The sequence below is a fragment of the Cariama cristata genome, unplaced genomic scaffold (assembly GCF_000690535.1).
Source record: "Cariama cristata isolate BGI_N322 unplaced genomic scaffold, ASM69053v1 scaffold26216, whole genome shotgun sequence".
NCBI lineage: Eukaryota > Metazoa > Chordata > Aves > Cariamiformes > Cariamidae > Cariama > Cariama cristata.
The window spans coordinates 9,057-22,624 of NW_009624252.1; the positions used below are offsets into that span (position 1 = coordinate 9,057).

A 13,568-nucleotide genomic window follows, 5' to 3' on the forward strand; every position below is an offset into this window, starting at 1 on the left:
TTGCCCTCTGCCTTACCCCCCTGATTTTGTGGGCACAGGAGAGATGGCAGCTCTCCGAGCTTAACTTTTGAAGGCAGGTGTGTTCATTACAAATCTTCTAGTTTCGTCTGGAAGCTGGAAGGGAACAGCCACCACTCAAAGAGCTGTGGTCCATAACATCACTCTTGCCTTTTAGGATATGGAATTCCCTGGTTATTTTTTTGTTTAGACTAATCAGGGTTGTCATGTTCGCTGTCTTTAGTGGTCTATTTAAGCTGTGTTTGATCAATGCGGGACTGGCATGCCCTGGTGAGACTTCTAAAATCAATGCTTCTGCTGATATTGCATTGAAATGCACCTCGTTAGGCAGATTTGGAGATGGTGGAAAACCAGTGTGAGCGCGTATGTTGTAGAGCAACACCCTTCTGAAGGAAGGTAAGGAGGATATCGATCCAAAGATGAACACAGCTGGGAAGCAATGAGTGTCATAGAACAGGGAAGAGTCTCAGTGTCGATTTGCATTACTTGTGTTCCCCCAGGGACTGTCTCCTCCCCATCGCTGGTTTATGAGCAGGATGATGTTACCCTGGCAGGGCCTGGTTAGTCGGGAACTCTTCTTGCGCAGGGGCTTTGAGCAGTGGTGGGCATACTTGGGGACCGTGGGAATTGTCTGGGGCTAGAGCTATTCCTGCCTAGGTAATGCTTTGGTTTTCCCCCATGACAGTGGCACTGAGAAGGGAAAGCCCACCATCTACCACCTGCAGCCATGGAAGGGGCTGTGCAGCTCCTCAACCGCGACGGCCACAGCATCTCCCACAACTCCAAACGGCACTATCACGATGCCTTCGTCTGCATGAACCGTATGCGTCAGCGCGGGCTGCTCTGTGACATCGTGCTCCATGTGGGCACCAAGGAGATCAAGGCCCACAAAGTGGTGCTGGCGTCGTGCAGCCCGTACTTCCATGCCATGTTCACAAGTAAGTAGTGTCCTCTCTTCCCCATGGCCAGGGTTTCCCTGCTCTTCAAACTTTCTCCTCTCTGCAAACCCCTTCTCTTTCTGTCCTCCTCCCTATTCTCACTACCCTACCCTATGGAAATACGGTACCTGTATATCATCTCTGTGAGCAAGTGCAGTAATATTCCTCGTTTCACTCCCTTCCATGAAGCCCTTTGCCCGTAACCCCCTGTGCAGGTATCTTGATGCCCACCCTGCAGGCATGGACCTCATTCCCTAGAGTATACCGCTGCTCCTCCTTGCTAAGAGGTGGGCAGAAAACCTTCCTGGGACGTGATGCTGGGCTGTGGAGGTGGATGCAGCTCGTTTCATGCATGGTCAAGTCTTCCAGCGGGGAAACAATCCTGCTGCGGGACATTGTTCATGTCTAGTATCTGTGTTGCCCCAGATGAGATGAGTGAGAGCCGCCAGACCCACGTGACGCTGCACGACATTGACCCACAGGCCCTGGAGCAGCTGGTGCAATACGCTTACACGGCTGAGATTGTGGTGGGCGAGGGGAACGTGCAGGTAGGAGCTTCCCCCCAAATCTCTCTTCTCCACAAAGCCGTTCTGTACGAGACTTGCCTCCCAGGGACTCTTCTCTCCCTCTGCTCAACACTTTCAGCTGTTGTTCTGTGGTGGTACCTGCATCTGGCAGGGGTCAGGGAGTTCATCGGCTCCCATGCACCCAGAGGTGCGGCTCTTGCGACTGCTGTGGCTGGGAATGGCTCCTCAAAGCACTATGCAATGGCCAGGACTAGTCCTGAGCATCTGCCGTTCTCCGGCCGTTTCCTGGCCCTGTGGGGAGTTACAGGTGTCCTTCTCAGCTGTGCTTTAGCTTAGTCCTGTTGGAAACAAAGGATGCTTTGTCTTTTCTGCACTTGTGTGTGCTTGAAGGTGCTCAGTAAGCCTGTTCTGTTATTGACTTGCAGTGAGACGAGGGTGAAAATGGTTTCCTTGCCCTGGAAACTCTCTTTTCCCCCATTCTTTTCCACTGCCAGACACTTCTTCCTGCTGCCAGCCTGCTTCAGCTCAATGGTGTGCGGGATGCTTGCTGCAAGTTCCTGCTCAGCCAGCTCGACCCATCCAACTGCCTGGGGATCCGGGGTTTTGCTGACACGCACTCCTGCAGCGACCTCCTCAAGTCTGCGCACAAGTATGTCCTCCAACACTTCGTGGAGGTGTCCAAGACAGAGGAGTTCATGTTGCTGCCTCTTAAACAGGTGAGGTCCTGATGGGAGTGTGAAGGTATGGATGTGGCAAGGCTTTTCGTGCTCTGTCCTGGAAGGCACAGTCTGTGTGGCAAAAGCCCAAGGAACCTGCGCTGAGGGGACAGGGTTTGACAGGGGAATGTACCCAGAGTCTGTGCTTTGGTCCTTTCTGTTCAACGGAGAGACAATACACAGGAGGAGTGTGATCAGTGAGCTTAATCCCGTGTGAAATAGGGATGGGAGGGTAGCACGGAGGATAATTGCTGTTGCTGGTGCTTGCCACCTGAGCTCTGAGCACAGTGCCCACTGCGGGCACAGTCCAAGGAATAAGTCCTGGCTGCCCTGGTCATGTAGCTGTGATGTTTTAATTCAGACCTCAGCTAATGTTTCCTGCTGCTCTTCATGTGGTGCCAGTATGGCCCCTGGCTTGTCGCTGTCTGCAGGGTGCTGTGCTGAGTGTGCCCTGGCCAGGAGGCATTCCCAGTCCTTGCTCTGCATCACCCGACCCTGTATGGTCCCTCACCAGGATACAGACATCTCCCTTCATCTGTTCTTGGGGCCGTGGGGTGCATGACAGTGAGGGGAGGGTATTTATCTCCACCTGCTCCAGCTCCATAGTCCTTGGCAAGTGAAGTGCGTGTGCTGGGAACACCCAGGGCACCTGACTCTATCCCATGAAATATTGAAGGGACACGTACAAGCAGAGTCGTCTGCTTGATCTCATTGATGTTGATTGGAAGTGTCAGGTATTGCAGCAGCTTCAGACACAGAAGGTGGGGAATGAGCCAGGGAGGATGGTGGAGGGCAGAGCTGACTCCACACCAGTGCTGCAAGGAGAGGAGAGGTACAGCTGCAGCAGCCTGGTTTGAGGGACTCAGTTGCTCTTTGGATTCTTCTGCATCCAGTGAGAGAGACTAGCTGTACACCCCTCAACCGCCAGCATCTACAGGAGACAGGGGCTCTGACTCTGGCAGTGCTGTTCTGCTGGGCAAGTTACCTGGGTGTGTGAATACGGCCTCTCCTCCCAAACCGTACTGACCAACACTTGCCCTTTCCACCCCGCTCTGCAGGTGCTGGACCTCATTTCTAGTGACAGCCTCAATGTGCCATCAGAGGAGGAGGTGTACCGGGCTGTGCTCAGCTGGGTCAAACATGATGTGGACAGCAGAAGACAGCATGTCCCCAGGGTAAGTCTGCTGGGGAAGGTGCCCTGGTTCTACCCACCAGCTCTGAGTGCCAGCTCTGGGTGGATACACGGCTGAAGGAAGCTGCAGGGTGGCCAGAGGGCAAGATCAGCGGATCTCTGCCATACCGCTTCCAGTCCAGGCACAGATGAGGGTGTTGCTGAGAAAGTTCCGTCTCCCAGAATGAAGTCCAAACTATTGACAAATCCGAGGGGGATGCCTTGTCTGACCCCTGGCAGCTTGGGCACGCAGAGCTCTGGGGAAGATGTGGGCAGCAGGAGAGGTCAGCCCTGCCTGCAACCTCCCTGAGCTTTCATGTGCATCCTCAAACAAAAAAACTCAGGCAAATTTGAGCAGGGACTTCTTTAACTCACACTTTTGACTCTCTGCATCCGCCCCTTGGAGCATGGATCTCCAAACCTCCTCCCTGCCCAAGGTGCACCTGGAGAAGACATGGTTAAGCCCTTTCCCGTGGGGCTGCCAGCGCTTGGCACAGCGTGGGCACCGTCTCACAGATGCAGCCTCGCACTGCAGTAGGGGCTGTCGGTGCCTCCAGCAGCCCCAGCTTCCTTCCACCTCGCTGCTCTCGTGATTCCAGGCAGGCAGCGGGTGGGAGCATCCTCAGGTGTCCTCCTGAAGGCTGGGACTGAGATGGGGCAGGATGAGGAAGAGTCTGAGAGTTTCCTCTGGGTTTCCACCTACCCCAGGGCTGGACCCTGGAGAAGTTCTGTCTCCATCTTTGCTGTGTGCACTCAGATGTCCCTCCTGCGGGCCGTGCAGGCAATGTGGGGCATGCTGGGCGGAGAAGGGTGATGTCTGGGCTCTGCAGCCCCACAGCGAGGATTGTTCCTTGTAGCATGAGTGCTGAAAGAGGATGTGGGTACCGGCAGAGGACAGGGTGGGGATGTGGGGTGGCTGTAGGACATGTCACGGCCAGGTTGAGGGCTCCTGGCTCTGCAGAGACATTAAGGCTGAATTGCTGCATGTGCTTTGGTGCCCTTTGTGCCTGCCTCTTCTGCCAGGGGAGCAGGATGCCATCTCCAGCTGGAGCCAGCCTTACCAGGGTCCCTGGGGTTTGTCGGGGAGATGTGGGGGCAGCACTGGGACGAACCCTTCCCACCCTGCCGATGGAGTGTGGTTGCTCTCCCTTCAGCTTATGAAGTGCGTGCGGCTGCCCCTGCTGAGCCGAGACTTCCTCATGAGCAACGTGGACACGGAGCTGCTGGTGCGGCATCACTCGGAGTGCAAGGACCTGCTGATTGAAGCCCTCAAGTACCACCTCATGCCGGAGCAAAGAGGGGTCCTTAGCAACAGCAGGACGAGGCCACGGCGCTGCGAGGGGGCCAGCACTGTGCTCTTCGCTGTGGGTAAGACCCTGCCACACGCTCACCTACGTGAAAACCCCTTCTCAGGGCCTTTGGACTGTTGTTTGCTCTCTTTGCCATCCCGTGCGCAGGTGGAGGGAGCCTGTTCGCCATCCACGGGGACTGCGAGGCTTATGACACGCGGACGGACCGGTGGCACATGGTGGCCTCCATGTCGACTCGCAGGGCCAGAGTGGGCGTTGCTGCCATTGGGAACAAGCTGTATGCTGTGGGCGGGTAAGGAGGGCATGGGAGCTGTGCGCAGGGAGCTGGCGGGGATGCCTTCGGCAACCCCATGAACAGAGCTGGCGGTGAGAGCAGCACGGAGCTGCTCTGGGAGCAGAGATGGTCAGCAGAGCCTCCCAGGGCCAGCTACTTCTTTGCCCCTGCGGTTTGGAGCAGTGAGTTAACTAGCTCTCGGTTTGGTGGTGGCTGCGTCCTGGACTTGCGTTGTTCCTCCCATTTCCCTTAGCCTGATGCTGTAGGCTGTTAAGAGCCTGCTAACTCCCCAGCCCACCTCTACCCCGGTGTGCGGGGTCCCCTCTGAGACCTGCTTTCTTTGCAGACCCCCGGGAGAGCTCAGCGAAGGGCTCTGCACTTGCAGCAGGTGCTTTGGTGCACGCTGCCTTGAGGAAGGTGGGCAGGGGGGGAGAGGGGAGGGATGGTGACAGGGACCCCAGGCAGGCTGTACTATCAAGGGTCTTGGTCAGCTCCAGAGCTGGAGGACCAGCCCACAGCCTCACCTGCAATTCAGGCTTCCAGCTCTTACGTGTTCTCCCTTTTTCTCCCTACAGCTACGATGGGACCTCTGATTTGGCCACGGTGGAGTCCTATGATCCCGTCACCAATTCCTGGCAACCCGAGGTGTCCATGGGCACCAGGAGGAGCTGCCTGGGTGTAGCAGCACTTCATGGGCTTCTCTACGCTGCTGGGGGGTACGACGGGGCCTCGTGCCTGAACAGGTAGGGGATTGCCTTGCTACAGGCTCCTCCACTGCTCTTGCATGCACTGTCCTTGGCGCTGGGTGCCTGGGGAGCCCACAAGGCCTGCTCCCAACAAATGCACTGGTCCCAGAGTAGATGTCTTGCAATCCAGCTATGTCTTCCAGTGTCTTTGGCCCAGGCAAACTTTCTTGAGGGGAAAAAACCATTTTGTAGCCCTCTGTCACAACAGAACACAGCCTTTGTCAGTTCTTCCTTCCATTTTCCCTGTCTATTGCCAAGATTCCTTGGGAGCTGTCCCTGAGGGCCTGTGTCAAAGAGCTTTGACCTAGGCTCTGCCAGTGTCACACCTTATGTTCCTGTGTCCCTGCCTGCTGCAGCGCAGAGCGGTACGACCCTCTGACAGGCACCTGGACATCCATCGCTGCCATGAGCACCAGGAGACGCTACGTCCGGGTGGCAACGCTAGGTGGGTGATGGCGTGAGGACCTGACTGACTTCTGTGCAGACTCTCTCTTGCGTTTCTCGTGGTTCCTTTTGATGTTCTTCTCTTCTAGTTCCTGCCCCTTCTTCCTAGATTCCCTAGCTGTGAGCCTGGGTAGCCCAGCCATTCCCCTGCCATGTCCTGACATGCTTCCTGCCTCTGCCCTCCTCCTCAGTCTCCCTAGGAACTGGGTTTCATCACATTCTGGAGGCAACTCCTGAGGGGACCCACAACTTGTTCCTCAGCTCCTTTGTGCCTGTTCTACTTTGGAGCAAGAGTGCTGGCTGTGGATGGTTACCTGTCCCTAGAAAGGAAGAGACAACCTTATTACTCCTTCATTATGAAGGCAGGACAGTCCTTTTACTGATGATCCAAGCAGCAGTGCAGGGTCAAAACTGTCTCTGCCAGGGGTCTCACAATATTAGGTGCAATGCTGTGATGTCTCCTGACTCCGTTGAATGAGTTCTGCCCTTAAGGAGGATGCAGTGTGAGAACCGGCCATTGATTGCTTAGTACAGCTGTGGGGTTAATGCAAGTACCACTCTCCACCCTGGCAGGTGCTGACCTCCCTGGGGATGCCAGGGTAGCACATTGCTCCCCACCATCCCAGGACCTGCTGTGCCGTGTCCCGGTGTCCCTGTGGTGCCTCTCCCCTGCCCTGTTCTCTGGTTTCAGCTCTCAGTGCTGACTCAGAGGTTCCCTCCCCTCCATCACCAGCTCATACTCTTTGCCTGCCACAGCCTTTATCGGCGTTGCCCTGCTCCAGCCTCCGCTGCTAAAAATAACCCATTGCTCTGGCAGGGAGCACTTGCGGGTCCCGTAATGAGGAGGTCAAGAAGCAGCAGGCGAACGAGCTCTTTGGGAAGCTTGCAGCGTGGTAGAGAAATTGCCTGATGAATATTTCACAATGCTTCGTGCTGCAAGGGGAGGGAGAGCTGGGGGAGCCCTACTGAGAGGAGCTCGGCTGCCTGGGAAGCGGGAGGCGCTGCGGCTCAGCTCGTGTCTATATGGGCACCCTGTGCAAGAGCTGTGGGAGGCTGCGCTGGGATGGAGACCGTGCTCTTTAGCTAACTCCTGTGCTTGTGTGACTTGTCTTTGCAGAAGGCAACCTCTATGCCGTTGGGGGATATGACAGCTCATCCCACTTAGCCACAGTAGAAAAGTATGAGCCCCAGGTAAATACAAGAGAGAGCATGCCTGATAGCCCTTTTCTTTCTCCCCTCCTGATGGGTGCCTGGAAGTGCCCTGCAGAAAGCTGAGGGCTACACAAGTCACTCGAGAATTTAGCAGGCAGTGAGAGATCCGATATCCATGGTCTCGTAGCAAACCTCTGCTGTAGCTTAAGATGTGACTGCTTCCTAGCAAAGTATTGCAGCAGCAGCGGAGCAGGAGGTGTGCCCACAGGAGCCTCTGCAGCACAGACCCGCCTGCCTTCTTGGAGACTTAAGCCACCACGCGTGACTAGGAGATGGAGTGGGTATCAGCCCCCTCCCCAGCTCTTCTGCAGGGACAGAGTGTCCAGAGTACAATCCAGAGCAACATGAGCCACAGCTCATCCGTGCAGACTCCGAGAGATCTCTGAGAGATTTTCAACCACCAGAACACTCTCTATCCCCATCGCCCGTCAGCCAGCTCCAGTTCTCTAGGAAGAGCAGTTCTTGCACATGCCCTGAGCCGTCCCCAGCTTCCAGCTCCAGTCCTTGCTGCGTGCACATCCAGAGCGGTTAGCGGGGATTGTGGCAGACTGGGGACGTGTGTTGGGCCTGGGGTCTCACAGCTCTGTTAGAGCAGGCTAGATCACCGCAAAAAAGATCAAAGAGAAGGGCCTGGAGGTTTTTCATGAACTGTAAAGCCAGAGTCGTGACTTGTACAGATTTGAAATAGATACAGCTCAAGCCCCATGACTGGGCTGGGATTCAGCTGTGACGTGACTGGTGGCCGGGCACAGGGATCTCTGTGCTCGGGCCCCTGGGATGGCAGGGCTCCTGCCAGCTGCGGCTCTGCTTTCCTGAGCTGGTCAGCAGAGGTCTGTCCTGGGGCCTGCGGCTTTTCCTGCCGGAGAGTTGAAAGGAAAGAAGTGAGGTCCCCCCACAAGTCTTTTTGGGGGAGGACCGTTACGTCAGGAGCTGTGTGGTTAGAACAGGACTAATATCACAGGACTGGTTTGGCAGGGGTACAGGGAAAATGCCTTGTACATCTGGCTGATGAACAAACATTGCCTCTTCCCAGATCAACACCTGGACGCCCATTGCCAATATGCTAAGCCGCCGGAGCAGCGCCGGAGTGGCCGTGCTGGAAGGGATGCTCTATGTGGCTGGCGGCAACGACGGGACCAGTTGCCTTAACTCTGTTGAGCGCTACAACCCCAAAACCAACACATGGGAGAGCGTGGCACCCATGAACATCCGTAGGTAAGGAGCTCTGCCACGCTCCCGAGCTGCAGGGGAAGCCTCAGCTGCTGCTATCGGGAATGGGGATCCCATCTCACCGAGAGCCTTGCCTTGCTTGGCACTCCAAACCGTAAAACGCAGACCGTGCCCCGGGGCTTGGCTAACGCTGCAGTTGGCTGGCTCTGTGCTCCCTGCACAAAGGCAGCCCACGTTCCCTGCTGCACCGCGAGGGACCGGTGCGTGTGTGCCAGGAGGGCAGAGCAGGGATGTTCTGCAGCAGGCGCTTTCTGCAGAGGGATTTATTCTCGGCAGTCTGTGCGGCTGTAAAGAACCAGGTGGTATAGCTGGCTGAGGCCACGGAGATGTTGCTGGGCTGCAGGGAGGATTTAAGGCTTGGAAGTCCAAGGATTTTAGGCTCCTAGGGCCTGTTATTTAGAGGTGGCACTTCTCCAGTGGGAGGAGGGGATCAGAGTGAAGGGGAAGATCTGAGGCTCTGTACTGCACTCTGCCACTGACTGAGCCCCAGTAGTTCATTTTCAGTGGGCGTTTGTGGGGCAGGGCACTGCTTTTTGTGGGGTGGCGGAGCTCTGGCCAGTTCATCTGAGGTGCTGAGCACCCCTGCACCCCACCTACATTGTGTTTGAGCCTCACACCCCTGTGGTGTCGCAGAATCACAGAATCGATGGGGTTGGAAGAGACCTCTGGGATCATCGAGTCCAACCTTTGCCCTAACACCCCCATGTCAACCAGACCACGGCACTAAGTGCCACCTCCAGGCTTTCCTTAAACCCCTCCAGGGATGGGGACTCCACCCCCTCCCTGGGCAGCCCGTTCCAATGCCTAAATGTGTCTGCATGGTCATTCCAGGAGCACCCACGACCTGGTAGCAATGGATGGGTGGCTGTACGCAGTGGGTGGCAACGATGGGAGCTCCAGCCTCAACTCCATCGAGAAGTACAACCCCCGTACCAACAAGTGGGTAGCAGCCTCGTGCATGTTCACACGTCGGAGCAGCGTGGGGGTTGCTGTACTGGAACTCCTCAACTTCCCACCCCCCTCCTCGCCCACCCTGTCGGTGTCTTCGACGAGTCTTTGACAAAGAATCAGGACCTACCTTACCTCAAGGGGACAGGGGTGCGTGGCGCAGCGCTAGGCCAGCATGGCCGGCCCCACGGGGCAGCCGGTCGCTGTAGGAGGAGAGCGAAGGTCCCGGCAGCTGCCTCCAGCCCCAGCACTCCTGTGACCTCCCGGAGCTATTCCCACTCTCGGTGCACACATCGGATCAGCACGACCACAGCAGTTAGAAATGTGCTTCCTGGACGAGCACCCTCCTTCTACGAGGGCGAGGAGAGGAGGTGCTCTCTGCTCCGTTCAGACTCATCTCACCACTCACCCAAAGGGCGTATATTTTCTTTGGGGAGGGGAAACTTTAAACCATTGCTGCTTCTTGGATTCTCGTGATCCAGTCGGTGCCACACATACGAGCACAGCCAGCCTTGGAGGCTTTCCAGGAGTCCTGTGGGGTGGCAGAGGTGGACAGCACTCCTCCCAAGGACACGGCTGAATGTGCAACCGCTCCTCTGAATGTCACTGTAGCCAAACTCTTTACCAAGCCTATCGTGCACTGTTAAAGACTCAGAGGCCACTGTATGGATCTCAATGGTGTCTAATTGATGCCTTAAAATACACAAACAAAAGAAGCTCAGCTAAGGGACAGGGCCTGGAGGAGGTGAGGTTTGGAGACAAAACTGGATGCAGCATCCTGAACCCTCCAGTGTTTCCATACTCATTCCCTAAGATCCCAGCTGACCCTTGCTCTGGGCAGTCCCCAGCCAGGCAGATGGGTTGAAGGACCTTGTTTGCATCCGTGCCACTGCTGTCCCAGGTCCAAAGGACTGCGGCTGCCTCCTCTCTGCCCGTCCTCCTGGTTCACGGTTTGGCTGGGAACGGATCGGCCCCTTTGCTGTTCCCCTCTCTGCAAAGCAGATTCTGGGCTTACGGAAAGGTATCAGTTCTTAAGAACAGTCCAGCCTTCTAAATGAGGAGGATTGCCTGGCGTTACTTTTTCGGGTGTTAATTTTTTGCCTTTTTTTATTTGAATGCTAATATTTTAATTTTTAATAACTTCATATCCCTTTATTTTTTACACTACCCCGATATTCCCCATCCCATCTGCTTTTAAGGCAGCAGAAGGGATGCAATTACTTTTCTCATTTGTTGATGAGATGATGACTGTGTCCTGGAAGATGTTCTCTATAGATGTTGGGTATGTGTGCATGTGTGAGATACCGTATGTACAGTGAAAACAGCATGGAAGGGACCATTTGCAATTAGTGATTCCCTGGCAATTAAGCAACCACATTAATTAACTAAAGGTTGAATAAATTAGTACTGTAAGTCACAGGCCTGTCCTAGACCCACCTGTGCCATGGAACCTCTTGGGTGGTGTTTTCAAGGCGTGTGCTGTAGGGGGGTGTATGAGCCTGGGACTGAGAGATACTATCAGGTGTTCTCCACGTTATAGAGGAATGACTCAACCACTGGTACCTCAATAGTGTTCAAATGTAGCACTGGAAATATGGTCTAACTGTTTTGAACTAATTCCTTTATCCTTTTTTCCTCTGCTCCTCCTCATTTCTCATTTACAGAGTTCAGATTTCACTTGTGGTGGTATTTGTTGGCCTACATTTTCAAGTGGCTAGAGATCTTTTCTCTTTTCTTTGGGGTGAAAGGAGAGTTTGAGATGAGATAGGGACTCCCCAACTTAAGACAATTTTTACGGCGATCTGATTTCTCCTGGACGGGTGCCTGCATGTTTTACAAGCCCACTTACAGTGCCTAACGTTGGACACCTGAAATTACCAGCAGCTTCTGAAAATCTGGGCTGCTTCTCCCCCCAGCCTCTCCCCAAGGACAGTCTGGCCTTCTCAGGCCGAGGAGGCCTTTTTGGCTTTTAGAACAGACTCTAAATCTGCTTTTCATTCCCTTCCCGCTTGCCAAGCCTCTGCCCCAGCCTGTCACAGCTGGGCAGCTCTCCCATCCCTCTGCATTGCAGAGGACCCTGCAGATGGCCAGGCTCTGCTCGTGCAGGTTGCCCCTTGGCCGGCGTGGCCGTAGGGCTGCCCCAAGGAGGTCATGTGAATCTGCTTTGGTCGAAATATCGACAAAATCGGTGAAGTCTGCTCTGTTGCGTGCGTGTGCCTGCGTGTACCTACGCACGAGCGAGGTCTCGATCCTTTCCATCCCATTTCTCTAAGCAACATCAGGATTTTAGTCTTCTGCTGGGCTCGTATTGACCCGTGCATTCAAGGTGCCCTTGACTCTAGGGTCCTCTTTGCAGGAGGATCAGCCTAAAAGCCCCATGGCCGTGTCAGAAGTGAAAGGTGCTGGTACTGGGCCTTGGCTCGATGTGCCGAGGTCCTGCCGAGGCAGAATGGCGAAAGGACAGCGGAGCCCTGCCAGCCTGCTGAAGGGAGTATTGTACGACAAGGAGGGGCAATGCAGAGCCAGAGAGGAGCTGCTGAAGGGAGAAAGGGCTGATTTCAAAGAAGGAACGAGTCCTTACGGCAGTGGCCCAGCATCTGGTCCAGCTGTGGCTGCTGTAGCGTGAAGGGGGGCTGCTGCCTTAGGGGGGTGGCAGGCAGGCAAAACCAGAGGGGAAGCGAGCAGTGTAGCAGGCTGAGGAGAATTTTTGTGCCATGTATCCTTGGCCCCAGTTGTAATCTTTAACAATTTACACTACGAATGGCGTGCAATGCTGTCCTGCCTCTCGAGGATCAGGGAAACGGGCAGTGTGACTCCTGTCACCCGTCGGTTGGGTCCTGAGCAATATCACCACTGAGCCTGTTCTGCAGAAACCTGGGGAGGAGGGAGCCTTTTGTGTCTCTGATGTACTAACTATGCAGGTGCTCACTGCTTTCCTGTAAAAAAGAAAGAAGGAAGGAAAGGGCAAAATAATTCCCCAGCAGTTTGCAGGGGTCTGGAGCACCCCGACCCACACTGTGTGGACACGAGGTGTCAGCATCTGCCCTGGGAGATCCCAGGGTGGAATTGCTTCTGGTGCTGCGCATCCCTTGCTGAGGAGGAGGCCTCGGAGGGGATGTGCGTCTGTGTCTGTCTGTCTGTGCGTAGTACCCTTTCTGAGGGGAGGAGAACTGTCAACTGTGTGTGGCTTCTCTGCCAGTTTTAGTTAGTGGTGTCTCACCCAAAATGTTATTTGTGTGATTTCCCATGTGAGCTTTTCCCAGCGGAGGAGCATCCCTGAGCGGGTGGCTCCAGGCTGTGCGTGTCGATGTCTCTCGCCCAGGGACCCCGGAGTCAGTCTGCAGGGAGACGGCAAGGCTAGGCAGGAGCCCTTGCCCCGAGGTGGGGGGAGAGGTTCCCTTGGCCTTCCTGGTAGGCAGACCCGGTCTACTCCATGTCAAACCGTCGTCACTTTGATTTCTCTGTAAGTTATCTGACTTATTTATGTGGAACTCTGTTTCTCTGAATTTTTTGCACTACATGGGATTGGGGAGGGGATACAAGCAATAGAAGCCAACATGTACAATAAAGGCGTTTTCTTGAATACTGGATCCTGCCTCTTGCATCCTTCCTTTTCTTTTCTCTGGCCCCACTCCTGTGGAGGCAGGGAGCTGCTCTCAGCTGCCCTGTGCAGAGGAGGGGAAGACGCCCCCGGCAGAGGATGGGCATGGCAGGCTGCTGGGCATCTGGGCAGCCGCGGATGAGATCTCATCTGCCCGGGTACAGGCTTCCAGGCAGTTGCATAGGGCAGGGACAGGCACCCACCGGTATGGAGGCCACTTTGGACTGGTCCTGCCCTTGTGGACATGAGTAGAGGAGGCCAGTGGAACCAAAGCCAGCTTTGCAGGAACTGCTGTGCTACAGGTGAGCTAAAAGGAGCAGTTCTTAGCCCAGGTCCCAGCCCTGCGCTCAGCTGGCTGGTGCTGGGTGCCTGGCCGGGGAGGTTGTGGACAAGGTGCTTTGTATTCTCCGAGAGGGTGCTGTGCTGGCGCTGT

At 55.3% G+C, this 13,568-nt stretch overlaps 1 protein-coding gene across 1 annotated transcript; it reads left to right on the forward strand.

The window, feature by feature from the left end:
- Positions 1 to 720: 720 nt before the first annotated feature.
- On the forward strand, positions 721 to 9,646 carry KLHL17 (kelch-like family member 17). Its single transcript, XM_009703109.1, has 11 exons — positions 721 to 956; positions 1,383 to 1,504; positions 1,978 to 2,199; positions 3,258 to 3,374; positions 4,525 to 4,738; positions 4,828 to 4,972; positions 5,530 to 5,697; positions 6,057 to 6,145; positions 7,262 to 7,335; positions 8,390 to 8,571; positions 9,418 to 9,646. Exons 1-11 carry the CDS (start codon positions 746 to 748, stop codon positions 9,644 to 9,646), a joined length of 1,773 nt encoding a protein of 590 aa, XP_009701411.1. The 5' UTR covers positions 721 to 745.
- Positions 9,647 to 13,568: the final 3,922 nt, after the last annotated feature.

Bases quoted from the DNA above. Each gene is read 5' to 3' on its own strand.
- KLHL17 (XM_009703109.1), top strand. From the start codon at position 746: ATGGAAGGGGCTGTGCAGCTCCTCAACCGCGACGGCCACAGCATCTCC. The intron at 3,375-4,524 runs GTAAGTCTGCTG...CTCTCCCTTCAG, and splicing joins GAAGACAGCATGTCCCCAGG to CTTATGAAGTGCGTGCGGCT. The intron at 6,146-7,261 runs GTGGGTGATGGC...TTGTCTTTGCAG, and splicing joins CGTCCGGGTGGCAACGCTAG to AAGGCAACCTCTATGCCGTT.